Source organism: Oncorhynchus gorbuscha, linkage group LG25, assembly GCF_021184085.1.
Source record: "Oncorhynchus gorbuscha isolate QuinsamMale2020 ecotype Even-year linkage group LG25, OgorEven_v1.0, whole genome shotgun sequence".
In the NCBI taxonomy this organism is placed as follows: domain Eukaryota; kingdom Metazoa; phylum Chordata; class Actinopteri; order Salmoniformes; family Salmonidae; genus Oncorhynchus; species Oncorhynchus gorbuscha.
This window is the reverse complement of record NC_060197.1, coordinates 50,596,442-50,611,754: the sequence shown is the minus strand read 5'-3', so window position 1 is coordinate 50,611,754 and position 15,313 is coordinate 50,596,442. Positions and strand designations below refer to the sequence as shown.

The 15,313-nt window shown below is 35.8% G+C and overlaps 1 protein-coding gene across 1 annotated transcript in view; it reads right to left on the bottom strand.

Moving 5' to 3' along the window:
* Nucleotides 1-15,313, bottom strand: part of tfr2 (transferrin receptor 2) — a 69,898-nt gene that overhangs the window by 1,330 nt on the left and 53,255 nt on the right. Inside the window, exons 11-16 of the mRNA XM_046328443.1 lie at nucleotides 13,990-14,053; nucleotides 7,789-7,856; nucleotides 7,476-7,546; nucleotides 6,793-6,877; nucleotides 5,625-5,852; nucleotides 806-946 (exon numbers count right to left, since the gene is read on the bottom strand). Coding sequence (XP_046184399.1) covers nucleotides 806-946; nucleotides 5,625-5,852; nucleotides 6,793-6,877; nucleotides 7,476-7,546; nucleotides 7,789-7,856; nucleotides 13,990-14,053 — 657 coding nt within the window. The remainder of the gene's footprint in view (nucleotides 1-805; nucleotides 947-5,624; nucleotides 5,853-6,792; nucleotides 6,878-7,475; nucleotides 7,547-7,788; nucleotides 7,857-13,989; nucleotides 14,054-15,313) is intronic.

The following is a 15,313-nucleotide window of genomic DNA, read 5'->3' as shown; positions in this document are numbered from 1 at the left end:
ATATGTAATGTGTTCATACACACTACCGTCCAAAAGTTTGGGGTCACTTACAAATATCCTTATATACCTAAATGTCTACACTGTATTTCTGATCAATTTGATGTTATATTAATGGACAAAAAAAGTGCTTTTCTTTCAAAAACAAGGATATTTGTAAGTGACCCCAAACTTTTGGACGGTAGTGTGTATGAACACACACACATTACATATATACAAACACACAATATATATATATATATATATATATATATATATATATATATATATATATATATATATATATATATATACACATATACATAACCATTTTCTATCTATATATATAAACCCTCACACACATTATATATACACAGTACCAGTCAAAAGTTAGGACACACCTACTCATTCCAGGGTTTTTCTTTATTTCTACTATTTTCTACATTGTAGAATAATAGTGAAGACATCAAAACTATGACACATATGGAATCATGTAGGAACTGAAAAAGTGTTAAACATATTTGAGATTCTTCAAAGTAGCCACCCTTTGCCTTGATGGCAATTTTGCACACTCTTGGCATTCTCTCAACCAGCTTCATGAGGAATGGTCTTCCTACAGTCTTGAAGGAGTTCCCACATATGCTGAGTACTTGTTGGCTGCTTTTCCTTCACTCTGCGGTACAACTCATCCCAAATCATCTCAATTGTATAAAATAAAGAAAAATCCTTAAATGAGTAGGTATGTCCAAACTTTTGACTGGTTTACACAGACCACCAGAGAGACAGAGAATCAGACAGACAGAGACAGACACAGCTATCCCCTACCTACCCTCATCATGCGTGTATTGTAGATACGTGTCATAGTCTCGTCCTGTACATCGGAGTTCAGTATGGCCTCCTGCAGGGTCTCAGCTGCTCTGCTGTAGTCTCCTCTAGCACTGAACACCCACTGAGGAGAGAGACCACGAGCCTGGAGGGAGAGGGAGAAGTGTTAGACTAATAGCCCTCCTTAGCCATCCCGCTTGGGGAGTGTCCCTCGTTGGGGGAGTGTCCCTCGGTGGGGGAGTGTCCCTCGGTGGGGGAGTGTCCCTCGGTGGGGGACTGTCCCTCCAAAACAGAGCAACTATTGTAGGGACAGATTAATAACCCTATGGAATGGGACATCACTAGTGTAGGGACAGATTAATAACCCTATGGAATGGGACATCACTAGTGTAGTTAGAGATAAATAACCCTATGGAATGGGACATCACTAGTGTAGGGACAGATTAATAACCCTATGGAATGGGACATCACTAGTGTAGTTAGAGATAAATAACCCTATGGAATGGGACATCACTAGTGTAGTTAGAGATAAATAACCCTATGGAATGGGACATCACTAGTGTAGGGACAGATTAATAACCCTATGGAATGGGACATCACTAGTGTAGGGACAGATTAATAACCCTATGGAATGGGACATCACTAGTGTAGTTAGAGATAAATAACCCTATGGAATGGGACATCACTAGTGTAGGGACAGATTAATAAACCTATGGAATGGGACATCACTAGTGTGGGGACAGATTAATAATCCTATGGAATGGGACATCACTAGTGTAGTTAGAGATAAATAACCCTATGGAATGGGACATCACTAGTGTAGGGACAGATTAATAAACCTATGGAATGGGACATCACTAGTGTAGTTAGAGATAAATAACCCTATGGAATGGGACATCACTAGTGTAGGGACAGATTAATAACCCTATGGAATGGGACATCACTAGTGTAGTTAGAGATAAATAACCCTATGGAATGGGACATCACTAGTGTAGGGACAGATTAATAAACCTATGGAATGGGACATCACTAGTGTAGTTACAGATAAATAACCCTATGGAATGGGACATCACTAGTGTAGGGACAGATAAATAACCCTATGGAATGGGACATCACTAGTGTAGTTAGCGATAAATAACCCTATGGAATGGGACATCACTAGTGTAGTTAGAGATTAATAACCCTATGGAATGGGACATCACTAGTGTAGGGACAGATTAATAACCCTATGGAATGAGACATCACTAGTGTAGGGAAAGATTAATAACCCTTTGGAATGGGACATTGCTAGTGTAGTTAGAGATAAATAACCCTATGGAATGGGACATCACTAGTGTAGGGACAGATTGATAAACCTATGGAATGGGACATCACTAGTGTAGGGACAGATTAATAACCCTATGGAATGGGACATTGCTAGTGTAGAGACAGATTAATAACCCTATGGAATGGGACATCACTAGTGTAGTTAGAGATAAATAACCCTATGGAATGGGACATCACTAGTGTAGAGACAGATTAATAACCCTATGGAATGGGACATCACTAGTGTAGAGACAGATTAATAACCCTATGGAATGGGACATCACTAGTGTAGTTAGAGATAAATAACCCTATGGAATGGGACATCACTAGTGTAGGGACAGATTAATAACCCTATGGAATGGGACATCGCTAGTGTAGTTAGAGATGAATAACCCTATGGAATGGGACATCACTAGTGTAGGGACAGATTAATAACCCTATGGAATGGGACATCACTAGTGTAGTTAGAGATGAATAACCCTATGGAATGGGACATCACTAGTGTAGGGACAGATTAATAACCCTATGGAATGGGACATCACTAGTGTAGGGACAGATTAATAACCCTATGGAATGGGACATCACTAGTGTAGGGACAGATTAATAACCCTATGGAATGGGACATCACTAGTGTATTTAGATATTAATAACCCTATGGAATGGGACATCACTAGTGTAGGGACAGATAAATAACCCTATGGAATGGGACATCACTAGTGTAGTTAGAGATAAATAACCCTATGGAATGGGGCATCACTAGTGTAGTTAGAGATAAATAACCCTATGGAATGGGACATCACTAGTGTAGGGACAGATTAATAACCCTATGGAATGGGACATCACTAGTGTATTTAGAGATTAATAACCCTATGGAATGGGACATCACTAGTGTAGGGACAGATTAATAACCCTATGGAATGGGACATCACTAGTGTAGGGACAGATTAATAACCCTATGGAATGGGACATCACTAGTGTAGTTAGAGATAAATAACCCTATGGAATGGGACATAAGAGCGTCTGCTAAATGACTTAAATGTAAATGTAAATGTAGGGACAGATTAATAACCCTATGGAATGGGACATCACTTTTGCACATCAGAAACTGCCAGTTGATACCACACAATTCATTGACAACGAGCCTTGGGTTTTCACAATGCCTGTACATGTCGTCAGTAATATCTTTCAGTATATTTGTCGTGCAACAAGTACATACTCTATTTTTGATATAGTATATTTATTGGAACTTTCTCCGAATATTAGAACAAAATAATAATAAAAAAATATATATAAAATATTTTTACGAACAAACAGACATAAATTAAACACAAAAACTCAGTTTAAATTAATGAATTACGTCCAACACATGGAACGTACACTGTAATCCTGAGAGCACCACCATTCTGAGTAAATTCTTGCAGCCAATAAATAATAAATCAGGTTCTAGATCATTTAGATAAGGTTCCCACACTTTGTAGAACTGATCTGTTTTAGAATGTACATGTCAGATGTACATTCCAATGGCAAATAAATTCATTAAAAATCCTATAATGTGATTTTCTGTATTTGTTTTTCTCATTTTGTCTGTTATAGTTGAAGTGTACCTATGATGAAAATTACAGGCCTATCTCATCTTTTTAAGTGGGAGAACTTGCACAATTGGTGGCTGAGTAAATGAAGTGTACCTATGATGAAAATTACAGGCCTCTCTCATCAAATACAAAAAAAGTATTTCGTCAGCCACCAATTGTGTAAGCAGCTTGGTTTGAAGAAATCAACTGTTGGAGCAATTATTAGGAAATGGAAGACATACAAGACCACTGATAATCTCCCTCGATCTGGGGCTCCAAGCAAGATCTCACCCCGTGGGGTCAAAATGATCACAAGAACGGTGAGCAAAAATCCCAGAACCACACGGGGGGACCTAGTGAATGACCTGCAGAGAGCTGGGACCAAAGTAACAAAGCCTACCATCAGTAACACACTACGCCACCAGGGACTCAAATCCTGCAGTGCCAGACGTGTCCCCCTGCTTAAGCCAGTACATGTCCAGGTCCATCTGAAGTTTGCTAGAGAGCATTTGGATGATCCAGAAGAAGATTGGGAGAATGTCATATGGTCAGATGAAACCAAAATATAATTTTGGGGTAAAAACTCAACTCGTCGTGTTTGGAGGACAAATAATGCTGAGTTGCATCCAAAGAACACCATACCTACTGTGAAGCATGGGGGTGGAAACATCATGCTTTGGGGCTGTTTTTCTGCTAAGGGACCAGGGTGACTGATCCGTGTAAAGGAAAGAATGAATGGGGCCATGTATCGTGAGATTTTGAGTGAAAACCTTCTTCCATCTGCAAGGGCATTGAAGATGAAATGTGGCTGGGTCTTTCAGCATGACAATGATCCCAAATACACTGCCCGGGCAACGAAGGAGTGGCTCCGAAAGAAGCATTTCAAGGTCCTGAAGTGGCCTAGCCAGTCTCCAGATCTCAACCCCATAGAAAATCTTTGGAGGGAGTTGAAAGTCTGTGTTGCCCAGCAACAGCCCCAAAACATCAATGCTCTAGAGGAGATCTGCATAGAGGAAGGGGCCAAAATACCAGCAACAGTGTGTGAAAACCTTGTGAAGACTTACAGAAAATGTTTGACCTCTGTCATTGCCAACAAAGGGTATATAACAAAGTATTGAGATAAACTTTTGTTATTGACCAAATACTTATTTTCCACCATAATTTGCAAATACATTTATTAAAAATCCTATAATGTTTTTTATTTTTTATTTTGTCTGTCATAGTTGAAGTGTACCATAAAAAATTACAGGCCTCTCTCATCTTTTTAAGTGGGACTAAATACTGTTTTGCCCCACTGTATGTGTTCTAAACATTTTCCTTAAATTCTAGAAAGTCCACGAGCCCAGAGGGAGGAGAGAGACCACGAGCCCAGAGGGAGGAGAGAGACCACGAGCCCAGAGGGAGGAGAGAGACCACGAGCCCAGAGGGAGGAGAGAGACCACGAGCCCAGAGGGAGGAGAGAGACCACGAGCCCAGAGGGAGGAGAGAGACCACGAGCCCAGAGGGAGGAGAGAGACCACGAGCCCGGAGGCAGACCACGAGCCTGGAGGGATGAGAGAGACCACAAGCCCGGAGGGAGGAGAAGACCACGAGCCCAGAGGGAGGAGAGAGACCACGAGCCTGGAGGCAGACCACGAGCCCGGAGGGAGGAGAGAGACCACGAGCCCGGAGGCAGACCACGAGCCCGGAGGGAGGAGAGAGACCACGAGCCCAGAGGGAGGAGAAGACCACGAGCCCGGAGGGAGGAGAGAGACCACGAGTCCGGAGGGAGGAGGGAGGCCACAAGCCCGGAGGGAGGAGAGAGACCACGAGTCCGGAGGGAGGAGAGAGACCACGAGCCCGGAGGGAGGAGAGAGACCACGAGCCCGGAGGGAGGAGAGAGACCACGAGCCTGGAGGGAGGAGAGAGACCACGAGCCCGGAGGGAGGAGGGAGAGTGTGTTCATACCTGTAGCTCGGCAGAGTGCTTGTTGAGCTGGGCGCTGAACTGCAGTGCAGTATGGGAGTAGGTAGTGATGCGTAGAGGCAGGATGTGGTCGTGAGCCAATCGCAGCACCATCAGACCAACCAGCTCTCCTAGGCTCCGCCCTACGACCCCTAGACGACCCCCCAGGACTTCCTGGAGTCGCCCGGAGGTGTCCAATGGGGTGTTGACAAACGGGTAGGGGCGGGAGTCCTGAAGAGACACACACACTATTGGAATCATCACTGAAACATTGTAGCATTCAAGAGAAAGAAAGAACCCTGGAGAAAGAAAAGCATGTAGAAAGAGGAGAGTTTGGAGGAGATGTAGAGGGAGAGGTGAGAGAAGAGGTAGAGAGAGAGTTGAGTTTAGAGGAGAGGTAGAGAGAGAGATGAGAGAGAGGTGAGTTTGGAGGAGATGTAGAGGGAGAGGTGAGAGAAGAGGTAGAGAGAGAGGTGAAAGGAGAGGTAGAGAGAGAGTTGAGTTTAGAGGAGAGGTAGAGAGAGAGGTGAAAGGAGAGGTAGAGAGAGAGGTGAGTTTAGAGGAGATGTAGAGGGAGAGGTGAGAGAAGAGGTAGAGAGAGAGGTGAAAGGAGAGGTAGAGAGAGAGTTGAGTTTAGAGGAGATGTAGAGGGAGAGGTGAGAGAAGAGGTAGAGAGAGAGGTGAAAGGAGAGGTAGAGAGAGAGGTGAAAGGAGAGGTAGAGAGAGAGTTGAGTTTAGAGGAGATGTAGAGGGAGAGGTGAGAGAAGAGGTAGAGAGAGAGGTGAAAGGAGATGTAGAGAGAGAGGTGAAAGGAGAGGTAGAGAGAGAGTTGAGTTTAGAGGAGAGGTAGAGGGAGAAGTGAGAGAAGAGGTAGAGAGAGAGGTGAGAGAAGAGGTAGAGAGAGAGTTGAGTTTAGAGGAGATGTGGAGGGAGAGGTGAGAGAAGAGGTAGAGAGAGAGGTGAAAGGAGAGGTAGAGAGAGAGTTGAGTTTAGAGGAGAGGTAGAGAGAGAGATGAGAGAGAGGTGAGTTTAGAGGAGAGGTAAAGAGAGGTGAGAGTAGAGGTAGAGAGAGAGGTGAGTTTAGAGGAAAGATAGAGAGAGAGGTGAGTTTAGAGGAGAGGTAGAGAGAGAGGTGAGAGGAGAGGTTGAGAGGTGAGAGGAAGGGTTGTACCTCATTGAAGCGTAGCTCCATAGCAGGAACTCCTCCAAAGGCTGTGAAACTATATGCCCCGCTGTTCAGGTACAATGGCTTAATACTGGAGGAGAGAGAGAAACAGAGAGGTAGTATCACCTATACACCCCACTGTTCAGATACAATGGCTTAATACTGGAGGAGAGAGAGAAACAGAGAGGTAGTATCACCTATACACCCCACTGTTCAGATACAATGGCTTAATACTGGAGGAGAGAGGAGAGAGGGGGAGAGAGAGAAACAGAGAGGTAGTATCACCTATACACCCCACTGTTCAGGTACAATGGCTTAATACTGGAGGAGAGAGAGAAACAGAGAGGTAGTATCACCTATACACCCCACTGTTCAGGTACAATGGCTTAATACTGGAGGAGAGAGGAGAGAGGGGGAGAGAGAGAAACAGAGAGGTAGTATCACCTATACACCCCACTGTTCAGGTACAATGGCTTAATACTGGAGGAGAGAGGAGAGAGGGGGAGGAGAGAGGGGGAGGGAGAGAAGAGAGGGGAGGAGAGAGGGGGAGGGAGAGAAGAGAGGGGAGGAGAGGGGGAGGGAGAGAAGAGAGGGGAGGAGAGAGGGGGAGGGAGAGAGACAGAGAGAAATAGAAAGTCTGTATGTTTAAGACAAGGAAGAATTGAAAGTAAAAGATAAGAGTTACCCACATCTTCCAGCTGCCCCCCTCTTTCTCTGCCTGGCTGTAGATGGTCTGGCCTGTGTGTTTAGGATGCTCCACCTGTGTGTGTGTGTGTGTGTGTGTGTGTGTGTGTGTGTGTGTGTGTGTGTGTGTGTGTGTGTGTGTGTGTGTGTGTGTGTGTGTGTGTGTGTGTGTGTGTGTGTGTGTGTGTGTGTGTGTGTGTGTGTGTGTGTGTGTGTGTGCACACACGGACGTTATACATGATTCACACTGTACATATGATAAACACACACAAAGGTTTAATAGAAATATTTAGTAGAATATAGACAATGGAAAGTTACCTGTTTGATGGCTGATTCTATTAGATCAAGCAGTAGAGGACTAGTGTAGGCCGACAGGTTATCATCACCTGAGACAACAACACAGATTCTTATTATAGGAAATTGACAGCGGATGTATTTATCATATATATTTAACATCATCTATATTCAACATCTATTTTCATCAAATATATTCAACATCGATATTCAACATTATATATAATTAACATTAGATGTATCTATCATATATATTTAACATATATATTTATTATCATATATATTTATAATCATATATATTTAACATATATATTTATTATATATATTTATCATATATATTTAACATCATATATATTTATTATATATCATAGATATTTAACATCATATATATTTATTATCACATACAGTGGGGACAACAAGTATTTGATACACTGCCGATTTTGCAGGGTTTCCTACTTACAAAGCATGTAGGGGTCTGTAATTGTTTTAATCATAGGTACACTTCAACTGTGAGAGACGGAATCTAAAACAAAAATCCAGAAAATCACATTGTATGATTTTTAAGTAATTAATTTGCATTTTATTGTATGACATAAGTATTGGATACATCACAAAGTTAATATTTGGTACAGAAACCTTTGTTTGCAATTACAGAGATCATACGTTTCCTGTAGTTCTTGACCAGGTTTGCACACACTGCAGCAGGGATTTTGGCCCATTCCTCCATACAGACCTTCTCCAGATCCTTCAGGTTTCGTGGCTGTCGCTGGGCAATACAGACTTTCAGCTCCCTTCAAATATTTTCTATTGGGTTCAGGTCTGGAGACTGGCTAGGCCACTACAGGACCTTGAGATGCTTCTTACGGAGCCACTCCTTAGTTGCCCTTGCTGTGTGTTTCGGGTCATTGTCATGCTGGAAGACCCAGCCACGACCCATCTTCAATGCTCTTACTGAGGGAAGGAGGTTGTTGGCCAAGATCTCGCGATACATGGCCCCATCCATCCTTCCCTCAATAAGGTGCAGTCATCCTGTCCCCTTTGCAGAAAAGCATCACCAAAGAATGATGTTTCCACCTCCATGCTTCACGGTTGGGATGGTGTTCTTGGGGTTGTACTCATCCTTCTTCTTCCTCCAAACACGGCGAATGGAGTTTAGACAAAAAAGCTCTATTTTTGTCTCATCAGACCACATGACCTTCTCCCATTCCTCCTCTGGATCATCCAGATGGTCATTGGCAAACTTCAGATGGGCCTGGACATGCGCTGGCTTGAGCAGGGGGACCTTGCGTGCGCTGCAGGATTTTAATCCATGACGGCGTAGTGTGTTACTAATGGTTTTCTTTGAGACTGTGGTCCCAGCTCTCTTCAGGTCATTGACCAGGTCCTGCCGTGTAATTCTGGGCTGATCCCTCACCTTCCTCATGATCATTGATGTCCCACGAGGTGAGATCTTGCATGGAGCCCCAGACCGAGGGTGATTGACCATCATCTTGAACTTCTTCCATTTTCTAATAATTGCACCCACAGTTGTTGCCTTCTCACCAAGCTGCTTGCCTATTGTCCTGTAGCCCATCCCAGCCTTGTGCAGGTCTACAATTTCATCCTTGATGTCCTTACATCCTCTCTGGTCTTGGCCATTGTGAAGAGGTTGGATTCTGTTTGATTGAGTGTGTGGACTGGTGTCTTTTATACAGGTAACAAGTTCAAACAGGTGCAGTTAATACAGGTAATGAGTGGAGAACAGGAGGGCTTCTTAAAGAAAAACGAACAGGTCTGTGAGAGCCGGAATTCTTACTGGTTGGTAGGTGATCAAATACTTATGTCATGCAATGAAATGCAAATAAATTACTTACTTTTTCTCTCACAGTTGAAGTGTACCTATGATTTAAAAAATTACAGAACTCTACAGGCTTTGTAAGTAGGAAAACCTGCAAAATCGGCAGTGTATCAAATACTCCCCACTGTATATTTAACATCATATATATTTATTATCATACTGTATATATTTAACATCATATATATTTATTATCATACTGTATATATTTAACATCATATATATTTAACATCATATATATTTAACATCATATATATATTTATTATCATACTGTATATATTTAACATCATATATATTTATTATAATACTGTATATATTTAACATCATATATATTTATTATAATACTGTATATATTTAACATCATATATATTTATTATAATACTGTATATATTTAACATCATATATATTTATTATCATACTGTATATATTTAACATCATATATATTTAACATCATATATATTTAACATCATATATATTTATTATCATACTGTATATATTTAACATCATATATATTTATTATCATACTGTATATATTTAACATCATATATATTTATTATAATACTGTATATATTTAACATCATATATATTTATTATCATACTGTATATATTTAACATCATATATATTTAACATCATATATATTTAACATCATATATATTTAACATCATATATATTTATTATCATACTGTATATATTTAACATCATATATATTTATTATAATACTGTATATATTTAACATCATATATATTTAACATCATATATATTTATTATCATACTGTATATATTTAACATCATATATATTTATTATAATACTGTATATATTTAACATCATATATATTTATTATCATACTGTATATATTTAACATCATATATATTTATTATAATACTGTATATATTTAACATCATATATATTTAACATCATATATATTTATTATCATACTGTATATATTTAACATCATATATATTTATTATAATACTGTATATATTTAACATCATATATATTTATTATCATACTGTATATATTTAACATCATATATATTTATTATAATACTGTATATATTTAACATCATATATATTTATTATCATACTGTATATATTTAACATCATATATATTTATTATCATACTGTATATATTTAACATCATATATATTTAACATCATATATATTTATTATCATACTGTATATATTTAACATCATATATATTTATTATAATACTGTATATATTTAACATCTATATTTAACATCATATATATTTATTATAATACTGTATATATTTAACATCTATATTTAACATCATATATATTTATTATAATACTGTATATATTTAACATCATATATATTTAACATCATATATATTTATTATCATACTGTATATATTTAACATCATATATATTTATTATAATACTGTATATATTTAACATCTATATTCAACATCATATATATTTAACATCATATATATTTAACATCATATATATTTATTATAATACTGTATATATTTAACATCATATATATTTATTATCATACTGTATATATTTAACATCATATATATTTATTATAATACTGTATATATTTAACATCATATATATTTATTATAATACTGTATATATTTAACATCATATATATTTAACATCATATATATTTAACATCATATATATTTATTATCATATATATTTATTATAATACTGTATATATTTAACATCATATATATTTAACATCATATATATTTAACATCATATATATTTAACATCATATATATTTATTATCATACTGTATATATTTAACATCATATATATTTATTATCATACTGTATATATTTAACATCATATATATTTATTATCATACTGTATATATTTAACATCATATATATTTATTATCATACTGTATATATTTAACATCATATATATTTATTATCATACTGTATATATTTAACATCATATATATTTATTATAATACTGTATATATTTAACATCATATATATTTAACATCATATATATTTAACATCATATATATTTAACATCATATATATTTATTATCATACTGTATATATTTAACATCATATATATTTATTATCATACTGTATATATTTAACATCATATATATTTATTATCATACTGTATATATTTAACATCATATATATTTATTATCATACTGTATATATTTAACATCATATATATTTATTATCATACTGTATATATTTAACATCATATATATTTATTATCATACTGTATATATTTAACATCATATATATTTATTATCATACTGTATATATTTAACATCATATATATTTATTATAATACTGTATATATTTAACATCATATATATTTATTATCATACTGTATATATTTAACATCATATATATTTATTATAATACTGTATATATTTAACATCATATATATTTATTATAATACTGTATATATTTAACATCATATATATTTAACATCATATATATTTAACATCATATATATTTATTATCATATATATTTATTATAATACTGTATATATTTAACATCATATATATTTAACATCATATATATTTAACATCATATATATTTAACATCATATATATTTAACATCATATATATTTATTATCATACTGTATATATTTAACATCATATATATTTATTATCATACTGTATATATTTAACATCATATATATTTATTATCATACTGTATATATTTAACATCATATATATTTATTATCATACTGTATATATTTAACATCATATATATTTATTATCATACTGTATATATTTAACATCATATATATTTATTATAATACTGTATATATTTAACATCATATATATTTAACATCATATATATTTAACATCATATATATTTATTATCATACTGTATATATTTAACATCATATATATTTATTATCATACTGTATATATTTAACATCATATATATTTATTATCATACTGTATATATTTAACATCATATATATTTATTATAATACTGTATATATTTAACATCTTATATATTTATTATCATACTGTATATATTTAACATCTATATTCAACATTATATGTAATTAACATCAGATGTATTCATCATATATATTTAACAAAATATTTTTTCAAATTCTATATTCAACATGATATATATTTAACCAAATATATATTTAATATATGTATTTATCACACATATTTAACCAAATATATATTTAATATCATATGTATTTATCACACATATTTAACAAAATATATATTTAATATCATATGTATTTATCAGACATATTTAACAAAATATATATTTAATATATGTATTTATCACACATATTTAACAAAATATATATTTAATATCATATGTATTTATCACACATATTTAACAAAATATATATTTAATATATGTATTTATCACACATATTTAGCAAAATATATATTTAATATCATATGTATTTATCAGACATATTTAACATCATAAAATGTAACGTCATACAGTGCATTCAGAAAGTATTCAGACTCCTTGACATTTTCCACATTTTGTTACGTTACAGGCTTGTTCTAAAATGGATGAATTCGTTTTTTCCGCTCATCCATCTACACACCATACCTCATTATAAAAAATAAAATAAACATTTTTCGAAATTGTAGCAAATTTGTATATATAAAATATAAAAAACTGAAATATAACATTTCCCTAAGTTTTCAGACCCTTTACTCAGTGCTTTGTTGAAGCATCTTTGGCAGCGATTACAGCCTCGAGTCCAGACTTGATTCTGATCGAACATCTCTGGAGACCTGAAAATAGCTGTGCAGCGACACTCCCCATCCAACCTGACAGAGCTTGAGAGGATCTGCAGAGAAGAATGGGAGAAACTCCCCAAATACAGGTGTGCCAAGGTTGTAGTGTCATACTCAAGAAGACTGGAGGCTGTAATCGCTGCCGAAGGCGCTTCAACATAGTACTGAAAGGGGGTCTGAATACTTATGTAAAAGCGATATTTCATTTTTTAATTTTTTTTTAAAATACATTTATTTTTATAAATGTATAAAAACCAGTTTTTCCTTTGTCATTATGGGGTATTGTGATGTCATTGTATATATTTAACATGGTATATATTTAACATGGTATATATTTAACATGGTATATATTTAACATGGTATATATTTAACATGGTATATATTTAACATGGTATATATTTAACATGGTATATATTTAACATGGTATATTTTTAACATTGTATATATTTAACATGGTAAATATTTTGTGAATATGGAAACTTTATGGGATTTTTTATTTCAGATCATGAAGCATGGGACCAACACTGGGACCAACACTGGGACCAACACTGGGACCAACACTGGGACTTTACATGTTGTGTTCAGTGTATATTTCACAGCATATGTTCAACATTGTAACAATGTTATGCTGTGGCTCTTTGTTTTACCCATAACCGCCTGGTCCAGACTGAAGTACGCCACAGCCTTCAGGTGTAGCATGGACAGGTAACCCTGGCAACCATAGGAGAGGTAAGAGAGGTTCAGGATAATACATGGACAGACAGAGGTAGAGAAAGAACAATAGAGATATCGAGAGAGAGATATCGAGAGAGAGAGAGCGAGGAAGAGAGAGAGCAAGAGAAAGTGAGGAAGAGAGGAAGAGAGAGAGCAAGAGAGAGGGTGTGATAGATGTAGAGAGAGAGAGAGAGAGAGAGAGAGAGAGAGAGAGAGAGAGAGAGAGAGAGAGAGAGAGAAAGCGAGAGAGAAAGAGAGAAAGCGAGAGAGAAAGCGAGAGAGAAAGCGAGAGAGAAAGCGAGAGAGAAAGAGAGATGGGGCTGGCCTCAATTAGTCGACTGGTCAATTGTTTGGGCGTTAGGTTGTTGGTCGACCAAGATTGTTTTAGTCGAGCTGTAAGAAATATATAATTATATATATATATAATAATAATATAAACAGTATCAGTCAAAAGTTTCGACACACCGACTCATTTAAGGGTTTTTCTGCCTTGTTGAATGGGTGAAGATATCAGACATATGGAATCATGTAGTAACCAAAAAAATGTTAAACAAATCAAACTTTATTTTATATTTGAGATTCTCCAAAAGTAACCACCCTTTTCCTTGATGACACTCTTGGCATTCTCTCAACCAGCTTCATGAGGTAGTCACCTGGAATTAATTTCAATTAACAGGTGTGCCTTGTTAAAATAATTTATTTCCTTCTTAATGCGTTTGAGCCAATCAGTTGTGTTGTGACAAAGGGTGGTATACAAAAGATAGCCCTATTTGGTAAAATACCAAGTCCATATTATAAGAATATTTTGAAGATAAATACACAATGCAGAGGATGAGAGGCCTAAAAACTAGAGTCCTAATGATCAAAAGTGTATAAAATATAATAATGGTCAATAGGAAATTAGGAGTTGGGTTTCAGTTCAACATCTGTTAGAATCTGTGGAATGTCCTGAACTCAGAGCGACGTGGGCCACATTGGACTGTACATTGAGTCGGGGGCAGGATACTTGTTATTTGGCCATTGGCCAAGTTGTACTGCAAGGACTTCAGAATAGTCAACACAAGGCTAGGGTAAGGGGTTATAAATGGCAACCTGTTCCTTTGTTCAGTGGGAGAATAGTTGAGGACAGGGGAGACTAAACCTATTTTTCTCCCCCTGACTTGCTTTGGAGTGTTTATTGAATAGTAACATACATTGCTAACAGCTCAACTAAGCAAAGAGAAACGACATCATTACTTGAAGACAAGAGCTTTGAAA